We start from the raw sequence: 17,849 nt of genomic DNA, 5'->3' as shown, positions 1-17,849 counted from the left end.
GTGACAGTAATGCCTATAATGTCTCTATGGTTTCAAGTGGAATGAAATAATTTTAGGCTTAAGAATATGTATATTCATTCATACAGTGAATGTTGGTTTTATGATTTTTCTCATGCTTGTGTGAATTACAACAGAACTTTACCAATCCTATATATCCAGATGTTCAAGATACTTGTTTGAATGTGGCAAATGATGTTGGATGCATATTATTTTCAGTCAAAAGTTGTCTTGGGAATTACCCTTCAGGAGAGGAATATGTTCTAGGAAATTTGTATAACCACTGTTCTTGGCCAGTGACTTACAAATTAGTTCTAAATATTTCTATTTAAGAACAGTTGGCTAATAACTTTTAAGTTACTGTGTTTACAAAGCACTAGGGTTTTAGTGTGAATGTATGTATAAATGATGATAGCAAACAGTTGCTCACTCTGTCTTTACAAGGTGAGTATTTGAGCTTTTCTTGAAGACAGAAAAGCAACATGGCTTCTCCTCTAGTTGAAATAATAGGGTGGTTGCCTGGTGGTTTGTGCCTGTCTTTCCAGGGTGCTAATAAAATGAGGTATTTGGTATGCTGCCACGGGGCAGAGTATGATACAGTGGTTAAAAGGTAGATAGCTGCAAGGATAGATGAACACTTGGGGAGTGTGGAGTGCGGTGGAAGCCACTTGAAAAGATCTTGAGAATGTTTCAAAACCATTCTTTGGCATGTTTTGTGGAGGTGCAATCACCTTTTCTCATCAGTTAAACTATTGTTCTGACTCCCACAAAGAAAAAGAAAGGGGCAGGAAGTCCAGATAACTCCTCAGAATCTGAAAACTATAGTGGCATATAATGCATATGGCCTTACTACTGTGAACATACCTGACCTCTTCTGATCTCTGAAGCTAATAGGTTGGGCCTGGTTAGTACTTGGGTGGGAAACCACTTGGGAATACTGGGTGCTGTAGCCTCTCTCTAGCAAGAGTGGAGTCTCCATCCTTGGCGATATTAAAAATCTGGCTTAACAAGGCCCTATGCAACCTGCCATAGTTGATCCTGCTTTGGGCAGGAAGGCTGGACTAGATGATCTCCAGAGGTGGCTTCCAACCTCAATGATTCTGTGATAATGTCCTCTTGAGACAAGATTAACATGACTTCATTGAGGTTATGCTTTTTGGATCATTTAATGTGTTATGCTTAATGTGGAAGAACAGAAATTTTGTTAGAGGTCATTAAAATGGGTTGGGTAAGGAGGCTGTTGAGCAGAAAGCTTTAGGCCACCTTCGTGTTAGGCAAACACTTTGTGTCTTCTCTGGAAGTCTGAGGCAGCATTGTCACATTTGTAAGAGGTCTTTTCTCATTTAACTTTATGGACTTCAACTGTGTACTGAACTTTTAAGCTGTATAATAGCTTTAAAGTTGTCAGCTCTGTTTCTATAATGCTACCAATAAATACTGAATGAGTAAAGCCCTCTGTTTCTCCGTGGCAGAACTAATGTGTACAAGAAGCTGTGTATTAGGTGTGAGATTCATTTGTGGGTGGTTTTTAGAGAAGACTTATGTTTGGGAAGACATATGACCTAATTAGCCATTGATGAATTTTTTATTTTTGGTGACTTAAACATAAGATTTTTTTTTTTGTTAATCTGAGACTGAATTTACTTCCACAATTATCAAAGCAACAGATGTACAAGAACAAACTGTCTTTAGAGGGAAAAAAAAAAAAGCTTTTACAAATTACAGCTCACTTGTCTGTGCTTGAGAATAGCTGTGTGATCTGTGAAAGTACATTACTAAAGTACCTTGGGTTTCTTCTCTTAAAAAGATGATTTTTCATCTCTTAGTATTCTATGTTTGAAATCCAGCATGTGGAAGACTTGCAGAGAAACTAGTGTTTAGCTTTCATGCCTAAGGAGAGTGTGAAGCCACAAGCTAACTTGGTTTGGGGCTAAGTTGAAAGTCTTCTCACAAATAACCTTTTAAGTTTTGCTGGATCATAAGAATGGGTTTCCCAGTAACTTGGCAGTAAATTTTTATTTACAGAGGCTAAAAAAGATGGAACGTGAGATTTGAAGTTTTCATCTGGCTCTGTCTAGCCTTTTTCCTAAAGACTGTCTCATATTTCTGTTTTGTTGAGTTGCTCTGTGGAAAAAGGGATGGGATTCTTTCTTCCCCAGAATCTTCTGTGTATTAAAGACACTTAAATATTTCTTTCTAAGTAGATTGCATGTTTTAACCTTTGAGAAAGAAATTGTGTGAGACAGACGTGTATTGAGAAATATTGTTATATTGTCATCGAGTATAGTGTGGGTAGTTCTGGATAATGTGTGTTTGATTGTCTTGCTAAAGGCTTCAGAAATGTGAAGGGTACCAGATCTCTTAAGGTGGCTAGAATCAAAAGGAAAGAAATGGGAAGAGACACATGTTCTTGCTTAGTGGTTTTTGTTGTTGTTTGGTTGGGTTTTGTTGTCAACTCCGCAGATTACCTAAATATAGTTGCACACTAATTAGTTTGGGAAGATTATGCAGATTTCCTAACTGTAACTGATCCTTGGGTACTCAGTAGTAGTATTGAACTAGAATAGATCAAAGATTAAGTTGATACAAGAAACTGCTTTCTCATTCATCTTTACTTAGCAGTCCTGGAAAGCTGCGCTGTCTCGCTATAAACAATTTCAACTTGTAATGTTAGTGCCTTGCTGTCTTAAGTTATTTAATATTATATATTTTAACATTTTTACTTGTTTAATGCTTATTAAATACTATGCTTATTAATTAGAAGTGAGGCTGAAAGTTGAAATTTAATTTTTATCAATAATGTTGTTTAGGAATATGAAGCACGGACAGGAAGAATGTATAAACCTCCACTCCCATCAGCAAGACGTAAAAATATTGAATTTGAACCACTTTCAACTACTGCTTTGATTCTGGAGGATCGACCAGCGTAAGTACGATTCTGCAGTGGAACTGATGATGACTGAGTTTGTTAGATATGCTTCTGATGAGCTAAACTTCGCAAGTCTTACATGAAAGTATCATTGGATTATTCCATCCCAGATAATAGACTAACAAATACCTCCAGAAGAACCTTTAAGTATATTATAGTCTATATGAGGAATTCTTTTTCGCTGTAATGGGGCCACCAGTCTGTTATCTACTGTGTATCACAGCTGCCTGCAACAGTGTTTGGGCATCCTTAATGAGGAAAATTCTTGAGGACTTTTATGGTTTTTTTACCCGCCATCTCAGTGTGCACTCCCTTCTCCTTCCCCCATTCTGGAAACTTAATTTCCTAGACCAGTCAGGAAGACTTAACAATGGCAGTTGTTGCTTCAGCAAACCTGGACTTGGCCTACCAGAAGAGTCCTTTATAAAAGGAAAAAAAAAGGAAAAAGTATTAGGTAGGTAACAGCATGAGTGGTAAGAATTGCCTTTGCAACACAAGAAATGCCTTCCTGTCACAAATGCTGAATGCTAATTTTGTATCTGGCAAGTACAATTAAATCCTTCGTTGGTACCGAGATGATGTTCGCTGGAACTGTTCCCTTGCCCCTGTTCCAGTTACGTTTTTGTGGCTCCTTCATACTACAGCTGAAGGCAAGGAAGCAGCAGATGAAGATGCAACAAAAAAACTGCATTAAGTACAAATAAGAATAGCAATGAAAAATGAGTAATAAAATGGTCAATATTTTCAGCTATAGAGTCTTCATAAATTTGAAGTAAAGAGGACCTGCTGTCTAGGAATATATGCTGTGAGGAAAGCAAATGGAGCAAAGCTTTCAAACTGCTGCTTGAGAAAGCTTGTGATGGCACTGTTAAATGTTTGCTCTTATCAGTGCCAATTAAGAAATGGAAAATAGAATATACAGCGTTTCCTTTGATATTCTCTCTAGTGGTATATAAGGTCATTCAGTGCTAAGACAGAAATATCTTAACTGGAGGTATGGATTGCTATGATTACATTTTTTGTAAATGCATTATTTCTGTGTTGTATGGTGGAGAGTAAGATATGCAGTAACTGGTTCGCTGATGCTTTTCTGTACTTTCAAAATATCAAAATTCATAAACTGACATAAGTATGTCTTTACAAATGACACTTCCATTGTTTCAAATGGGAGTGCCATCCCAAGTGTGTAACATGTTGCCACAATCTCATCCTTGAAATTATATTCTGCTCTCACTTTCATTGGAAATATTAATAAAGTGATCTTTCTGCTTGTATAAGAGGAGATGGAAAACTTCTTTTTTGCATATTAAAATGACAAAACTGTCTTCTGTTTATTTTGAACCAAAGTAGACTAGAAATTAGGTAAGAGACTGAGACCAAACATTGTGTTCTGATTTGTTTTGGAATGAGTCTGCTTGGTCAAAAGGAAGTGTGTGTTTGGCAATTAAGGGATCACTACGCAGCCAAAAACCAAATGCGTTTTAAGCTGGTGAACTCATAGCACTGCAGCAAGCTTCCTTAGCTTTAACACTGACATAAATGGAGATCTACCCTTTCTTCTTTTGGTAAACCTATCTTCTTTTGTGGGAGTTTTAAAGGGCTAACTATGGTGAATAAAAACCTTTACCTTTTAATGAAAATGCATCATCATGGATTTCGTATGAATGAGTGGAGTATCAATATGCAGGTATATTTAATTATTAAAATCTGCATGTGCAGAAATGCATTGCAATAAATAACTATATGGAATATCAATATTTCCCGTTTGTCACTTCGTGCAAACTTCAAGCATCATTCCAGATGTTCAACAAATTTAATAATCCTGTGTTGGGGAAAGCTCTAGGAGAACTAATAATCAGAAGTAGTAAACATCTGGTAGTTCTCTACTGCTGTTACTGAAACACTGGTAGTGTCACAACCCCAAAGCTCACCTTAGAGAGAAGCCAAATTAAAACCTGTTTCAAAATGGTTCAGAACATCATTTGTGTGTATTGAATTCAGGAACAAATTGTTTTCAGAAATCTTCCTGCCAAATCAGTGGAGGAGGCTTTACGACACCGACAAGAATATGATGAAATGGTGGCAGAGGCAAAAAAACGAGGTATGTTAACTGCCAATAATCACTATAATTCTTCTTAACTGTGCAGCAAAAATAAAGTAATTTCTGGCTTGTAAGCTAGTAGGTACTGTAAAGAACAACCTTGTTTAATATCTAGGTTAAATTCTGTGTGCATATGTACCAGATGATAAAATAGAACTCAATTATCAAATTGTTTTCTTATTCTACCACAGTGAACATAACTAGGTTCAGAAGTCAGTTTAACTTTTTCTTTGATTTTTAAGTAGGAATTTGATTTTTTTTTTTTTTTAAAAAAAAAACCTACTTGTGTAATGTGATCAGCCAGAAACTTTCTGGGTACTTGGACTCCTTTTTCAAGCTGTGTTGCTGCAGTTGCCACTGAGAGGCAAAGTATAATACAGCTGACTGCTTAAAAATCTGTTTTTTCAGGAATTTGAGATCAATTCCAATGTGAAGACAGATGAAAACTTTGGGTTTTTTTCCAACCAGCTGTACCTGCATGAACTTTCCTACTCCCACGAGATCTGTTTGTTTTTTTTTTTTAAATGAAACGTATCTGTAGCATCTGGTATTGTGTCCATCTATGAATAGTTGTTGAAAGGACTTCTGTAGTCTTGTGCCTCGTATTGAGGGAATAAGCTATTTTAAGAATCTGTGCTGCATGGTTTACTTGGGCTGTTGTCGGAGATCTAAGCTTCTGAACTGATTGAGCCTCTATGGATCTGTGGCAGCTTAGTCTGAAAGATGTCATAAGAAATCCAAGGCATTGGACATTCATTTCACTCTTCCCTTGTGGTGTGCATCTTGTAAGGTGTGATCTGTGGTCCATGTTTGGAGGGTCAGCCATGTGTAGCGTTTTAGTATGTGTGCCCTGGTATTCATCAAATTAACTATTGCCACACACACAAAGCTTCAGTAAAAACTTAACAAAGCTCGTCAGCCTTATCAGTTTACCAGGGATGGCATGTGTCTAATGCATGTGTAAATAGAAAATGTCTTGCAATTTCACAGTGGTTCTTCATGATGTCAAGATAGTCCTGCTCTGTCCTCCTTTTAGCCTTTTTAATAAGAGAGATCTAAAAATGATCCTTTTTTTAACAGAAGGCAGAATATTCTTCTCTTGTTCAGCATTGTGGCTTTGTCTCAGATCTTGAGGTCCTTTTTCCAGAAAAGAAAATACGTAATCCTTCTAGTTGGAAGTTTCATTAAAATTTGAATAGTTTTAAAACAGATGTAGAATTGCACTTTTGAGTAGTAATTTTATGTATAATTATTGCTGATTAGTCTAAGTAATAAGTAAGGTTTAGGTAGAACGTAGTGTGAAATTCATTACCGGAAAAGCAGCACTGATAATGTGCTTGCTTTTTAGTCATTCTGTGTATTGCAGAAGTGCTACAAGTTTTCTAGCCAGATTTTTGTTTGTCTAAATCACTGTGTATTTGAATAACTTAAAGACAGATTAAATTAAACAATTTCCTGAGAAATACACCTACAATCAACAAAAATGGCACCGGCTAGCTGGTGTGCAACTGTAACTTACCCTTGATCTCTTTCAGACATCTAAATAATTAGAAAACATCTTAATTATTTACCTAATAATTTATATACACTAATGGAGGATTATTAACATGTTATGCCTAACAGAAATTAAAGAAGCACATAAAAGGAAAAAAATAATGAGAGAGCGTTTCAAGCAAGAAGAGAATATTGCTAGTGCGATGGTGATCTGGGTCAATGAAATACTACCTAACTGGGAAGGCATGTAAGTAAAGTTCTGTTGTGTCAATGAGGCAAGCCTGGCTTGTTTCTCCTCTGGAAACAGAGGCACCACATACCTTATTTTCCTTTTCCTTTCTGTTTTGTCAAGAAGTCAGTTTTTGTTGCCATAATATAGTGAGAGGCACTGTAGAGCCACATGAAGTGTATGCTTTCTGGGAGCTTAATGTTTTGGGTTTTTTTTAATGGGGCTTTAGCATAAGCGGAGATCCTTAAATATTGACTTGGGAAATAGTATGTTATTTTGCTTGTAAGTTGCCCAATGATTTTAGAAAACAAGATGTACAATATGTGTCTTTGTTTTTGTGGTTTTTTGTTTTGTGTGTGTGTTTTTTTTTTTTTTTTTTTTCCCCCTGCTTCCCTATCCTAGGCGTGCTACCCGAAGAGTTCGAGAGCTGTGGTGGCAAGGATTACCCCCGAGTGTACGTGGGAAGGTTTGGAGTCTAGCTGTGGGAAACGAATTAAATATCACTCCTGGTATGCCTTAACAGATTATGTTTTAGTGCAAAATTCAGTTGGCTATTTTCAAAGAAAAAATTAAACTTTTGTTAAAAAAAAAAAGTATAAATAAGAGTGTATTTTCTTTTTGAAGAACTGTATTTCACAACCTTAGGAACAGATGTTTTTTATAACTAGGTCTCATAGCCTCGTAAATTATGGAAACAATGTTCAAAAACTGCTTATGAAAACACTTTAGTCATATAAGAGTTAAGGTTGTGCTCCCCCAAAAAATGATTTTTATGTTTAAAATTGAGAATTTGTAGAAAGTTTCCTTAAAGGAGTGGAAAGGGAAATTGCTTTATTTCATAACTAATGATTTTGATGAACTGGAAGTGTTCTAACCCACTCAAAAAAAAAAAATCTGAATTATTTAAGACATTATTTCCCTCTTGTAATTTGCACATTTACCACAGAAGAAAGCATAATACAGTGCACACTATAAAACTGTATAGTGGTACTTCAGTGGTTAGTGGTAACCAGTTAATAGATTCTCCCCTCTCCCCGTGCCTAGTGGTTGAGACAAAACCAAGCAACAAAACCAAAGCCAAGAATACTTAGTGTGGTTTTGTTTTGGATTGGTGCTTTTCTTACTTATGTCTTCCTTTTTTGTTGTTGCTTTTGTTTTTGTTTTCTTGCAGAACTTTATGAAATCTTCTTGTCAAGAGCTAAGGAACGATGGAAAAGTTTCAGTGAGACAAGTTCTGAGAATGACATAGAAGGTGAGATTTCCTGAATGCTAGACAGCCTCCTGTTCACTTTTACAAACCCAGAAAGCCTCACAAGTTCAGCTGCAATTGCAGCATTAATAATACTTGTTAAAAGTGCTCTGAGTCATTCCCTACTTAAATGTTGGCTTTCTTATAACAAGTCGGTGAGTGAGGGGCTTAACAGTATTTACTATATCAATAAAAGGTACATTAAAATTTCGCATGTTGTAGTTCACTTTCAAATTAATGCGTTTTCATATGGATTCCTGAAATACCAGGACTAAGCTCTCATGAAAATTTTAGATGAAACACAAAAAGAAGAAATGGGAAATGAGATTACAGTATGTGCTATTGCTTAGCTCTGCTTAGATGGTTCTTACATTGGTATCCCTTCCACAGTTTTGGCAAAGAAAATTACACTCTGTTTTTTGATTGAGGGGTGAAGAATGTGTAACATTACACATTTCGGATCCCACTTGGGTTTTCTTGGCTGCCCAGATGGCCTTTCCTCACAAATCTACTTGGGGATGTTAGCATACTTGTATGTATAGTGGAGTTTTATCACTGGCATATTGCTGTCTACTGTGGGTATTCTTTCTTTTAAAAATAGCATCAATGATGTTTTTACTGGTGGCTAGATCCTTGTTACAAACATTAACTCCTTGTGCTGGTAACAGTTACTTTTTAAAATGCTGTCTTATGTGATACTGTCAGTACCAGCTGCTATAAAATAACTATTTTCTGGAGTTGGTCTCTTAGGAAAGAAAATGCCATTGTAATGCAAGAAGTACTCTTTTGTTTGCACTTGCCATCGCCAGTCCTGACTAACTGGCTACTTTGACTGTGAATTATTTGGGTCTTCCTTAGGGTACCTCTGTGATTCAAATGAAGCTTGTCTTGAGGCAAACTGTTTACAAAAAATTCTGCGTGTACCCTAAATATTCTTATCCTTGGAAAACATGTTTGCAATGCCCCTTGGTTTTGTGGGGTGGTGGTTTCTTTGTTCTTGTGTTGTGGGGGTGTGGGCTGAGTGTGGGGGAAAGCTTAGGTAATTTGTTTATTTTGGAAAGGTAGTAGGTGGGAATGAAAGGGGGAAGGGTCTGTTTTGATTGTGTCAGATGTTCTGGGAAATGTAGTAATGAGGGAGAACTTTAAAGTAATAGGATTTTCATCTCTGGTTGAAAAGCAAGCCAATCCACTGTGCTTGTTACTAACCTTTGATAGCAAAGTCTAGAAGATCAATTATTTTAGCCTCGTTTAACGTACTTGTAGTTCTGAGGGGTTTTTTTGTTCAAATATTTTTAACACTTTTGGCAGATAAAAATTAAAGCATGAAAAATATCTTTTTGTATCTTGAAGACAAGACATTCATCAAAAGATGTTTGGTCAGATCTGCTCAAAAGACCCCCAGTGACTCCTCTCTTTTGGAGTCCACAAAATTGAATTTCGTGTGTAAATCCAGAGTTTCTTGTGCTCTGTGTTGTAGATTCTTATATTCTTTGGGAATCACTCTAAATTCAGCCTGGAGAAGAGAAGGCTCCATGGAGACCTTTATTGCAGCCTTTCAGTACTTAAAGGAGGCTTAGAAGGAAGATGGGGACAGACTTCTTAGCAGGGCCTGTTGCAATAGGACAAGGGCTAACAGTTTTAAACTGAAGGAGGGTAGGTTTACACGAGAGATAAGGAAGAAATTTTTTACATATAGGGTGACGAAACGCTGGCACAGGTTGCCCAGAGAGGTGGTAGGTGCCCCATGCCTGGAAACTTTCAAGGTCAGGTTGGACGGGGCTCTGGGCAACCTGATCTAGTTGAAGATGTCCCTGCTTCTTGCGCAGGGCGTTGGAGTAGATGACCTTGAAAGGTCCCTTCCAACCCAAACTGCTCTCTGGTTCTGTAAATCGATACTGTCCCAAATGAAATAATCTCAAATATAATGCCTGTTCCTTTTAAAAGAGAAGGGAGGGATTAAGCAGCAGCTCTTGAATTTTTTATTTTAGATTGTGTATGTATTTCTCTGTAATAATAATTGCCTTTCTCCCAAATTCCCCTAACACAGCCTGCAGCAGTCCCACTTGCTCCTGAATGCAACTATCATAGTTTTAGGAGGACTGGAAGAAAATGCTGCTTTCAGCAGAGAACATTCCGTTTAGCCTATTCATCAAATTCTGCAATTTTCCACTTCCCAGATAGCTCTTGAGTGGAGTAAGCCCTCTGAAAGAGCCTTTTCCCAAGGTGCTACATGTTTTTTCCTCGCGATCACTAGTATTTGCATCATGTCCCTGTGTAGAAGATAGGATAGAGAGCTCAAGGGCCAGCTGAATTTCTTCTGGAGGTTTGTGAGTGAATGCTGCTTTCTTTCCTGCTGTTTGAAGAATGCCACTCCTAAGGATGCAAAAAAATGTGAGGCTAATGAGAGCTCAGAAATCATGTTAACTACTGCAGATCATAACTATGTGGCCAATTCTGGAAAGTTCAGTGAAGCCTCTCTGTATGTTTTAGTTACCTGCAGTAAAAGTGGGATGTGAGAAAAGCATGACTTCAAAAGTAACATGCTCAACTCTGCAGGTGAAGAGTGATGGTTTATTGTGATAATGATGCAATCAATCTTTTTTTTTTTACTCCAGTGTACAGAGTATATTTCAATGCTACTGATGGAAATGAGTCACCAAATGAGCCAATTAGGAAAGAAAAAATTGAAAAGTGACATACCATTAGACCAGGAGCAGTGCTCTCTGTGTTCCTGCACAGACTCAGTAACTGCAGTCACAGTAGAAGATAAGAAAGAAAACAGAGTTTTGAGGACTGGGCTGGTCAGAGTTCAAATTCTAGTGAATACAGGGCCAGCCTGGGCCTGGATAGGGTGTTATACAGAAGTAAAACGTAACCTTTTGGATTTAAGTCTGAATGGTGTAAAGGTGTATGACTTGAAGAAGAATGAGTAGACAGAGGTAGTAATTACTGATAGTTTCTCTCACTTTTTGGAGTTGATGGCATATACCAGGTATCAGTGGACAGCTTTAGCTCTTACAGTATAGTACTGTATAAGTATACTCCAGGAATTAGAATGAGGTAACTTTTTTCCTTAGATCCTAAGAGTCTTTATGTGGCTGTGGCAGTTTTATTCTGAAGTCTGTAGAATTATCTATCAATTTTAATGAGTGTTGGTTTTGCTTGCAGATGCAGGTGCATCTGTTGCTGATCGTGAGGCCAGTCTGGAGCTAATTAAGTTGGATATATCACGCACATTTCCATCCCTATATATTTTCCAGAAGGTGAGAGTTCTTTAACTTTAGTTATGACAACTTTAAAGTTCTGAAACAAGAAAAGAAACCTAGATAGCTAAATATGGAATAGTTTTTAGAAGCTGTTTGTATAAAACAAATAACAGAAGCAAAATTGGTTCTTTTCTACATACAACAGCAAATAGTGGTGTGTTTTGTTTTTTTTTTTTTTAAATGAGATTGAAGTAGGACACCTACAAAAGCGTCTTGTCTGGACATTTGTAAATGACAGACTATAAGGCTTTTTCTTCTGGAAAAATTGCATGCAATTCTTATTAATGTTTATGAAATTACTTACATGCAAAAATTAGAATATTCTCACTGCTTCTACAGAAATCTTCATGCGTTTCACTACACATTTTCAGGCTTTGTGATTTTTTTTTATATAGATATAATGTATGCATACACGTGGATTGCAATAACACATATATTTTATATACAGTAACTTGTGTTACTAAGAATTAAAACATCCACTGTCTCTCAAAAGGGAAAAACAACCCTGGATGTGTACCATATATTTCCATTTTCCATTATGTACTGACTTCCACTTAATTATTTCATTGTATTATTGGTCTGTTACTTTTCCTTTAACATTTCAAAAGCATACATGGTAATGCTTGGAGTAAAAACTGGTATTATTCTAGCTGTGAATGAAGCAATAGTTCACTGGCTCGTTTGCTTCTTATTTTGTTCTGGCTTGTTACCTTCCTGTATTTATGAAGTGGTTTTGAAAAACTTCCTTTTTTCTTTTCCTCCCTCCCCTCTCCCCTTGTATTAGGGTGGTCCTTATCATGATCTGCTGCATAGTGTTTTAGGAGCATATACATGTTACAGACCAGATGTGGGATATGTAAGTATTTATTGTAAAATGTTTATAACGCAGCAAAGAAGCTTAAAATGTGATGTATTAGAGTGTATTAAATAAGTAGGTTCTCTAAACTTTATGCTGCTAGCACTTAAAAAAAAAAAAATTTAAACTTTGGCACCTGCTCATTTCATAGCAGTTACAATGATGCTAATTCTTAGAGATAATTAAATACCTGAAAATGTACTGAATGCCAAGGATGAGTCCTATATCCTATACATAGGATACACAAGGATGGCTTGCCTGGAAAGTTTTAAACGGATGTGTTCACAAGGCCATTATAGTTCTGACAGACCTAGAGTATCTACAGGAAAAAAAACCTGCTGGTGGACTTCCAGTAAGCACTCGGCCTGTTCTGTCCTAGTGTTGCTCCCACTGCTGCCGTTTCCGTAGTGATACTCTGCTTCACTACCACACATCCCAGAATCCAGAAACTCCTTATTGGTGTCTTGTTGTCAAAGATTAATTGCTCCATCTGAGATCAGTGAAGATAAGGTTCTTTGCACACATTACTGTGTTTAGAAAGAAAAACCAAAACCCATCAAAAAACTGTCAGAAACACCCCAAACCAACCAGCCAACCAGAACATCTCTGAGCTATGTGATCACAGCTAGCCTGGATATTTCTGATCATACTTTTTTTTTTAATGTTAATATGGCAGTAAATTTAATGTAATCTTATTTCCACACCCAACTATCCCACAAAAATGGAAAGCTGTTGGACTGTTCTTGAGGTATATCAATACTTTTCTCCCTAGTTGGTTAAGGTACTGACTGCATTTTTTAAGTGAGGAGCAGGCAACAGAAACAGCAGTTGAAATTGGTAAAATTATTTTTAGTATAATGAGTATTCAGATCATCAGTTAACAGCTACAAGCATAATGCTCTTCACTTTATTGCAGGCTTAAGTGTTTTTGAGAATAGTCATGGAAAAATGTAAACTTGCATTGTAGCTAACCACTTAAAAGTAATTTTCTGTATGTGAACAAATACTGTTTGGCAAGTGGAAAGATATGTATTGACTGTTCTGAAACAGAATTTTGTCTCAATTCCAGCATATCTGTCTGGGTCTAAACTATCCAATATGTGAGGTTTTTCTCCCTGTCTGCTTTTCCATAGTTTAACAATGAATTTAAGGCCAAGTTTTGTCTCTTATGAGCTCTGCGTCCAGCCTGTCTGGTTTTAACTTTCCTCCATTCCAAGTCCCAAGGACTTGTGGTCATGAGACCTCTCAGCACTTCCATCAAGCACCTAAAACCAGCATCAGAAGAAATACTATGTCTTGCTGAAATCAAATTGACTGCATGCATAAAAATTATTTATTCATATTGTTTCTGTTCATCTGGAAATGTTATGTAATGGTATTTGGTATATTGCAGACTGTGAATATTTGCATTTCGAAAGTTATAAGATGTACTGAACCTACTCACCTATATTTGCCTGATGCTTTTCCCACTTGAAGGTACAAGGGATGTCCTTCATCGCTGCTGTGCTCATTCTGAATCTGGAAGAGGCAGATGCTTTCATTGCCTTTGCTAACCTTCTAAACAAGCCATGCCAGCTGGCCTTTTTCCGTGTGGATCACAGTATGGTATGCACAGAATTTTCTGGTTTTGAACCATAACATTCTTTTGACTCGAAGCATAGTTGATTTATTGAGGACTTCCTTTTTGTGCTGTTGAATAATGGAGAACTCTAACCTGTGGTTACAAAATTGGGAATACCAAATACTAATCTGTAGAACACACTCTACTGTTTTGATTTTTCCTTTAGACACACTTAATTGTTGTACTTATCCTAAGAAGTCACATTGTGCTATGTTGACATCCTCAATTCTTGGTGGGGTTTGTGTTATTTTACAACTAAACATTATTTTGATGACTGCTTACAAGGTGCTTTACTATCTCTACAGATGCTGAAATACTTTGCAGCCTTTGAAGTATTCTTTGAAGAAAATCTTCCCAAATTGTTTCTTCATTTCAAATCATACAGTCTTACTCCAGACATATATTTGATAGACTGGTGAGTTTAGAGAACATAGCAAACCTAACCCTACAACTGTTGGAACATTTTCCATTTTGCTATAGGTTTCTCAGCAATAGACATACAGCATTAAAAAAAAGGGCGTGGGGCATTCAGTAGATGCTTGCGTACCTCAGGTTCCTAGGTCTTGTGATGAAATCATGGTGAACTGTTTTGGGTGACTGCAAATCCTTTGGCAAGTTTCAAACTTTATGAACTAAGATGAGGAGTGACATTTATTCAGACAGAAAACAAGACACACAGGACTCCTATGTGTCTCATTTTCTTGTTGCTGCAGGTAAGGGGTCAGCTATGGGTAACGTAAGTCGGGGATAGGAGGCTACTACACTGTAGTTGTCTTATGACTGATTGTAAGTGACTTAATGAAATGAACATAATCAGGTACTGAAGAAAGTATGAATATAGGGCTATAGACTTTAAAGCAGAAGGAGGATGAAATTTAGGACCTGGTTTGGGAAAGGGTATAAACTTGGAAATACAGTGAACATTTTGAAGTAATGAATGCTCTAGAGCAGAGTACCAAACTACGTTATGTACCTATAATGGGAGGCAGGAATGCAAACATCCTTGAAGTGTGTATAGTGCTGTCAAATACAGAATGCCATCCGAAGATGGCTTTGAGATAGAGCGCGCTCCTCTTATAAAGGGAGGGTAGAAGAGGTTATGGTAGTCTGCGGTAAGGAGTGTTCTGAGGTTCCCGAACCACTTCCCAATAGGAATAATGGGGAAACAGAGAACATTCTGCTTTGTATCAAAGGAACCACTACAAATTTGTGGGAGGGGTTCTACAATATGGTACACACAGCCGACTGAACACTCTGTCCATGTATAATGAATGCTTTTTAAAAATAAACTTTGCAATAAGAAATGCAATTGGACTCTTCCCAGTAAGAACAGAACAGCGGCTGTCTTCAGGTTTTGGTGATTTTTAATGTGACTAGAAATTCAAAATGTGTCACGGAAATGTAGTTATGGAATTCTCATTAGTACATTAGTGGGATGTAGCCTTCCGTTGAGGTGATTTGTGGCTTTAGATTTAGTTTGGAAAATGAGTGGTGAACAGAGCTGTTAAACTGTATCGCTTAAGGGTTAAGTTACACAATTAAGATCTTTGTTGCTTAAGTTCTTATTTGTATATTACACCTTGTTTGAGTGTAAAGATGTTTGTAACTTCTCTAGCCAGAGCTTCCTAAAGGAGGTGGCTTTCAAATGAAGGATTTCCTGTAGCATGACGAGATGGGTTTCAGAGTGGGACCTCTGACTTAAAAAACTGGGGACTTGTGGATCTTTGAAATACAGGAAGAAATAAGAACATGTGAAATAACTTGTTATCTGCTCACTCTCAGCTAACATAACTGGAATTTAAAGGAGGTTGTATTTTCATCTTTCTGAAATAGGTTAAAGTTATAACTGCGTTTTTTCTCAATTGTAGGATTTTTACACTCTACAGCAAGTCATTACCACTTGATCTGGCCTGTCGTGTCTGGGATGTTTTCTGTAGAGACGGAGAAGAATTTTTGTTCAGGACAGGACTAGGAATCCTTCGGTTATATGAAGATATTCTCTTACAGATGGACTTCATTCATATAGCACAGTTTCTAACAAAACTCCCAGAAGACATTACATCAGAAAAGCTTTTTAGTTGTATTGCAGCTATTCAGATGCAGAATAGTAATAAAAAATGGGCACAGGTGAGTTTTTTCTTGGAGAGATACATATCAAAACAGACATGCTGGCACATGAGTACATGGGGCAATTCTCATTAAGACTACTTTATGCTGCATGTCTGACTTCTGAGCAATGGGTGCTTCCTTTCTAGTGTCTCATTCTAGAAATTAATCTCCATGCTAATATTATGATGGTTAATATTGATCTTTTTTATAAGACTGGCTTTTTTATATTCATTAAGTAATTACTTTTCCAGGTGTTTGCCTCACTGATGAAGGACAACAAAGAAGGGGAAAAGAACCATAGCCCAGCACTGAAAAGCTAATTGTCGTAATGTTGAGGTCAATCAAAAATGTGGAAAACCACTTGATGACAAAGGAGTTTTCACATCACTTCTATGTGGAAAAGCACTATAGAAAATGTGAAAATGAGGTGGAAAAACAACATGGCTCTCAGTGGAGTAATGAACTGATGAAATCTTCACCCTTTTGCCAGTATTAGCTTTTGTCGTGGGAAGATTTGTTTTCACACAGAATACTAAAACCTATGAAACTGAGAAGTGGGGGAGTTCATATTTAATACTTTAAAAGAATCAGCTCAATGCAATAAACATTTGTAATAACTTCTGTTGGTACTTTAAAAGAAAAATAATTTTGAGGCATAACATTTTTTACAAATACCACAAAGGCACTTTTGGGGAGGCAGGGGTGAGGGAAATGCTAAATCTTAAGGCCCTAGAACTGCTATCCAAACCAAATGCTTTGGTACAAATATTACCTCCACAATTAACCATTTGAAAGTATTGAGGACCAAATAAGGTGGTTTGGTATGTTTGTGTGCAAGACGGCTAAAATTTGGGAAGGGGTATTGTCTTATTTACTTGTTTGGTTTTTTGTTGTTTTAAGTTGCAGCTTCATTCTTCAGTCTGGGCAAATGTAATTAACTCAGGAACTGTGGAAGTATTGTGCCCAAACCTGTTAGAGCAAAAATCACCTGAATTTTAAACAGTGGTAAGATCAGGGCTATTATTTTTAGAGTGTACAGCTTTCAAATCGAGTGGTATTAAGCATTTGTTTTGGTGTATTGGTTGTGCAGCTTATTAAAAATGGAGTAGGTATTCTGTGAAAGGGTTTTGCCATCAGAAGTTTTATTTTGTTGAGCCATTTCCAACTAAGAAATACTTGTATGTAACGGTGAACACTAGAAACTGACAAAGCTATCAGCAGGCTTCGTTTTGTCAAAGGAGCAGCCACTTTTAACACTTTGGAATAAAGCAGGCACAGAGTTGTTTTTGAAACTATCTTTTATTAGTGTGCAATACTGAAATCCAAAAAGCATCTGATTTAGTGATACTTAATTCTTTAACATCTTTTAACTGTGAGACATAAGGTCATATTGTATGTATCATGGCAGATATTTTCAAACACTTCCTATTCTTGAAGATGCTGTACAACAACTTGTGACTGTAGGGGATGGAAATTTTAAAATGGATAGCACTGCAGGTGAGGAACACTTGCACTCTCTTGATCCATTTTTGCTAATATTTAATGTAAATAAAGTCCTTACATGTGGGTTTTTGTAACTGGTTCCTCTGTGGAAATCAAGTCAAAATTGCCATTATGTATTTTTAAGTGCAGGAGGCTTCCAGTTGTCTGGTGTTTAAAAGCAGAGTCTACATAATTGGGGTAAAGATTTAGTGTGGTGTAACTTACATTGCTATCTGGTTTAAAAACTACATATATGCTACTCATAACATTACAATTTGAAATTTAAATGTCAAGATTTTTCTTAACTTATGTACTCACTACTTTAATTGGATCCAATTTGTCTTATATTTTTGTGTTATCTTGTACAGTTTTCTTACTTTTCAACTATAAATCTGTATATAACTGTAAATAGAAGGATCAAGCCTTCCTTTCAGACCACTAGTAACAATTCCTGTGTAAATAAAACTTACAGCAGATCTGTGCCGTGGTTCTTTTCACTTTCTCCATAACTTGTTG

The 17,849-nt window shown here is 36.8% G+C and overlaps 1 protein-coding gene across 1 annotated transcript in view; it reads left to right on the top strand.

The window, feature by feature from the left end:
• The window catches only part of LOC104621567 (TBC1 domain family member 12-like), a 45,786-nt gene extending 28,719 nt beyond the window's left edge, over nt 1-17,067 (top strand). The window contains exons 4-14 of the mRNA XM_010288088.1: nt 2,808-2,923; nt 4,945-5,027; nt 6,651-6,768; nt 7,153-7,259; nt 7,922-8,002; nt 11,168-11,262; nt 12,050-12,121; nt 13,598-13,726; nt 14,048-14,157; nt 15,611-15,869; nt 16,103-17,067. Coding sequence (XP_010286390.1) covers nt 2,808-2,923; nt 4,945-5,027; nt 6,651-6,768; nt 7,153-7,259; nt 7,922-8,002; nt 11,168-11,262; nt 12,050-12,121; nt 13,598-13,726; nt 14,048-14,157; nt 15,611-15,869; nt 16,103-16,171 — 1,239 coding nt within the window. The 3' untranslated portion in view covers nt 16,172-17,067. The remainder of the gene's footprint in view (nt 1-2,807; nt 2,924-4,944; nt 5,028-6,650; nt 6,769-7,152; nt 7,260-7,921; nt 8,003-11,167; nt 11,263-12,049; nt 12,122-13,597; nt 13,727-14,047; nt 14,158-15,610; nt 15,870-16,102) is intronic.
• Nucleotides 17,068-17,849: the final 782 nt, after the last annotated feature.

This window comes from Phaethon lepturus, unplaced genomic scaffold, assembly GCF_000687285.1.
Source record: "Phaethon lepturus isolate BGI_N335 unplaced genomic scaffold, ASM68728v1 scaffold9455, whole genome shotgun sequence".
In the NCBI taxonomy this organism is placed as follows: Eukaryota; Metazoa; Chordata; class Aves; order Phaethontiformes; family Phaethontidae; genus Phaethon; species Phaethon lepturus.
This window is presented reverse-complemented; position numbering and strand designations above follow the sequence as displayed.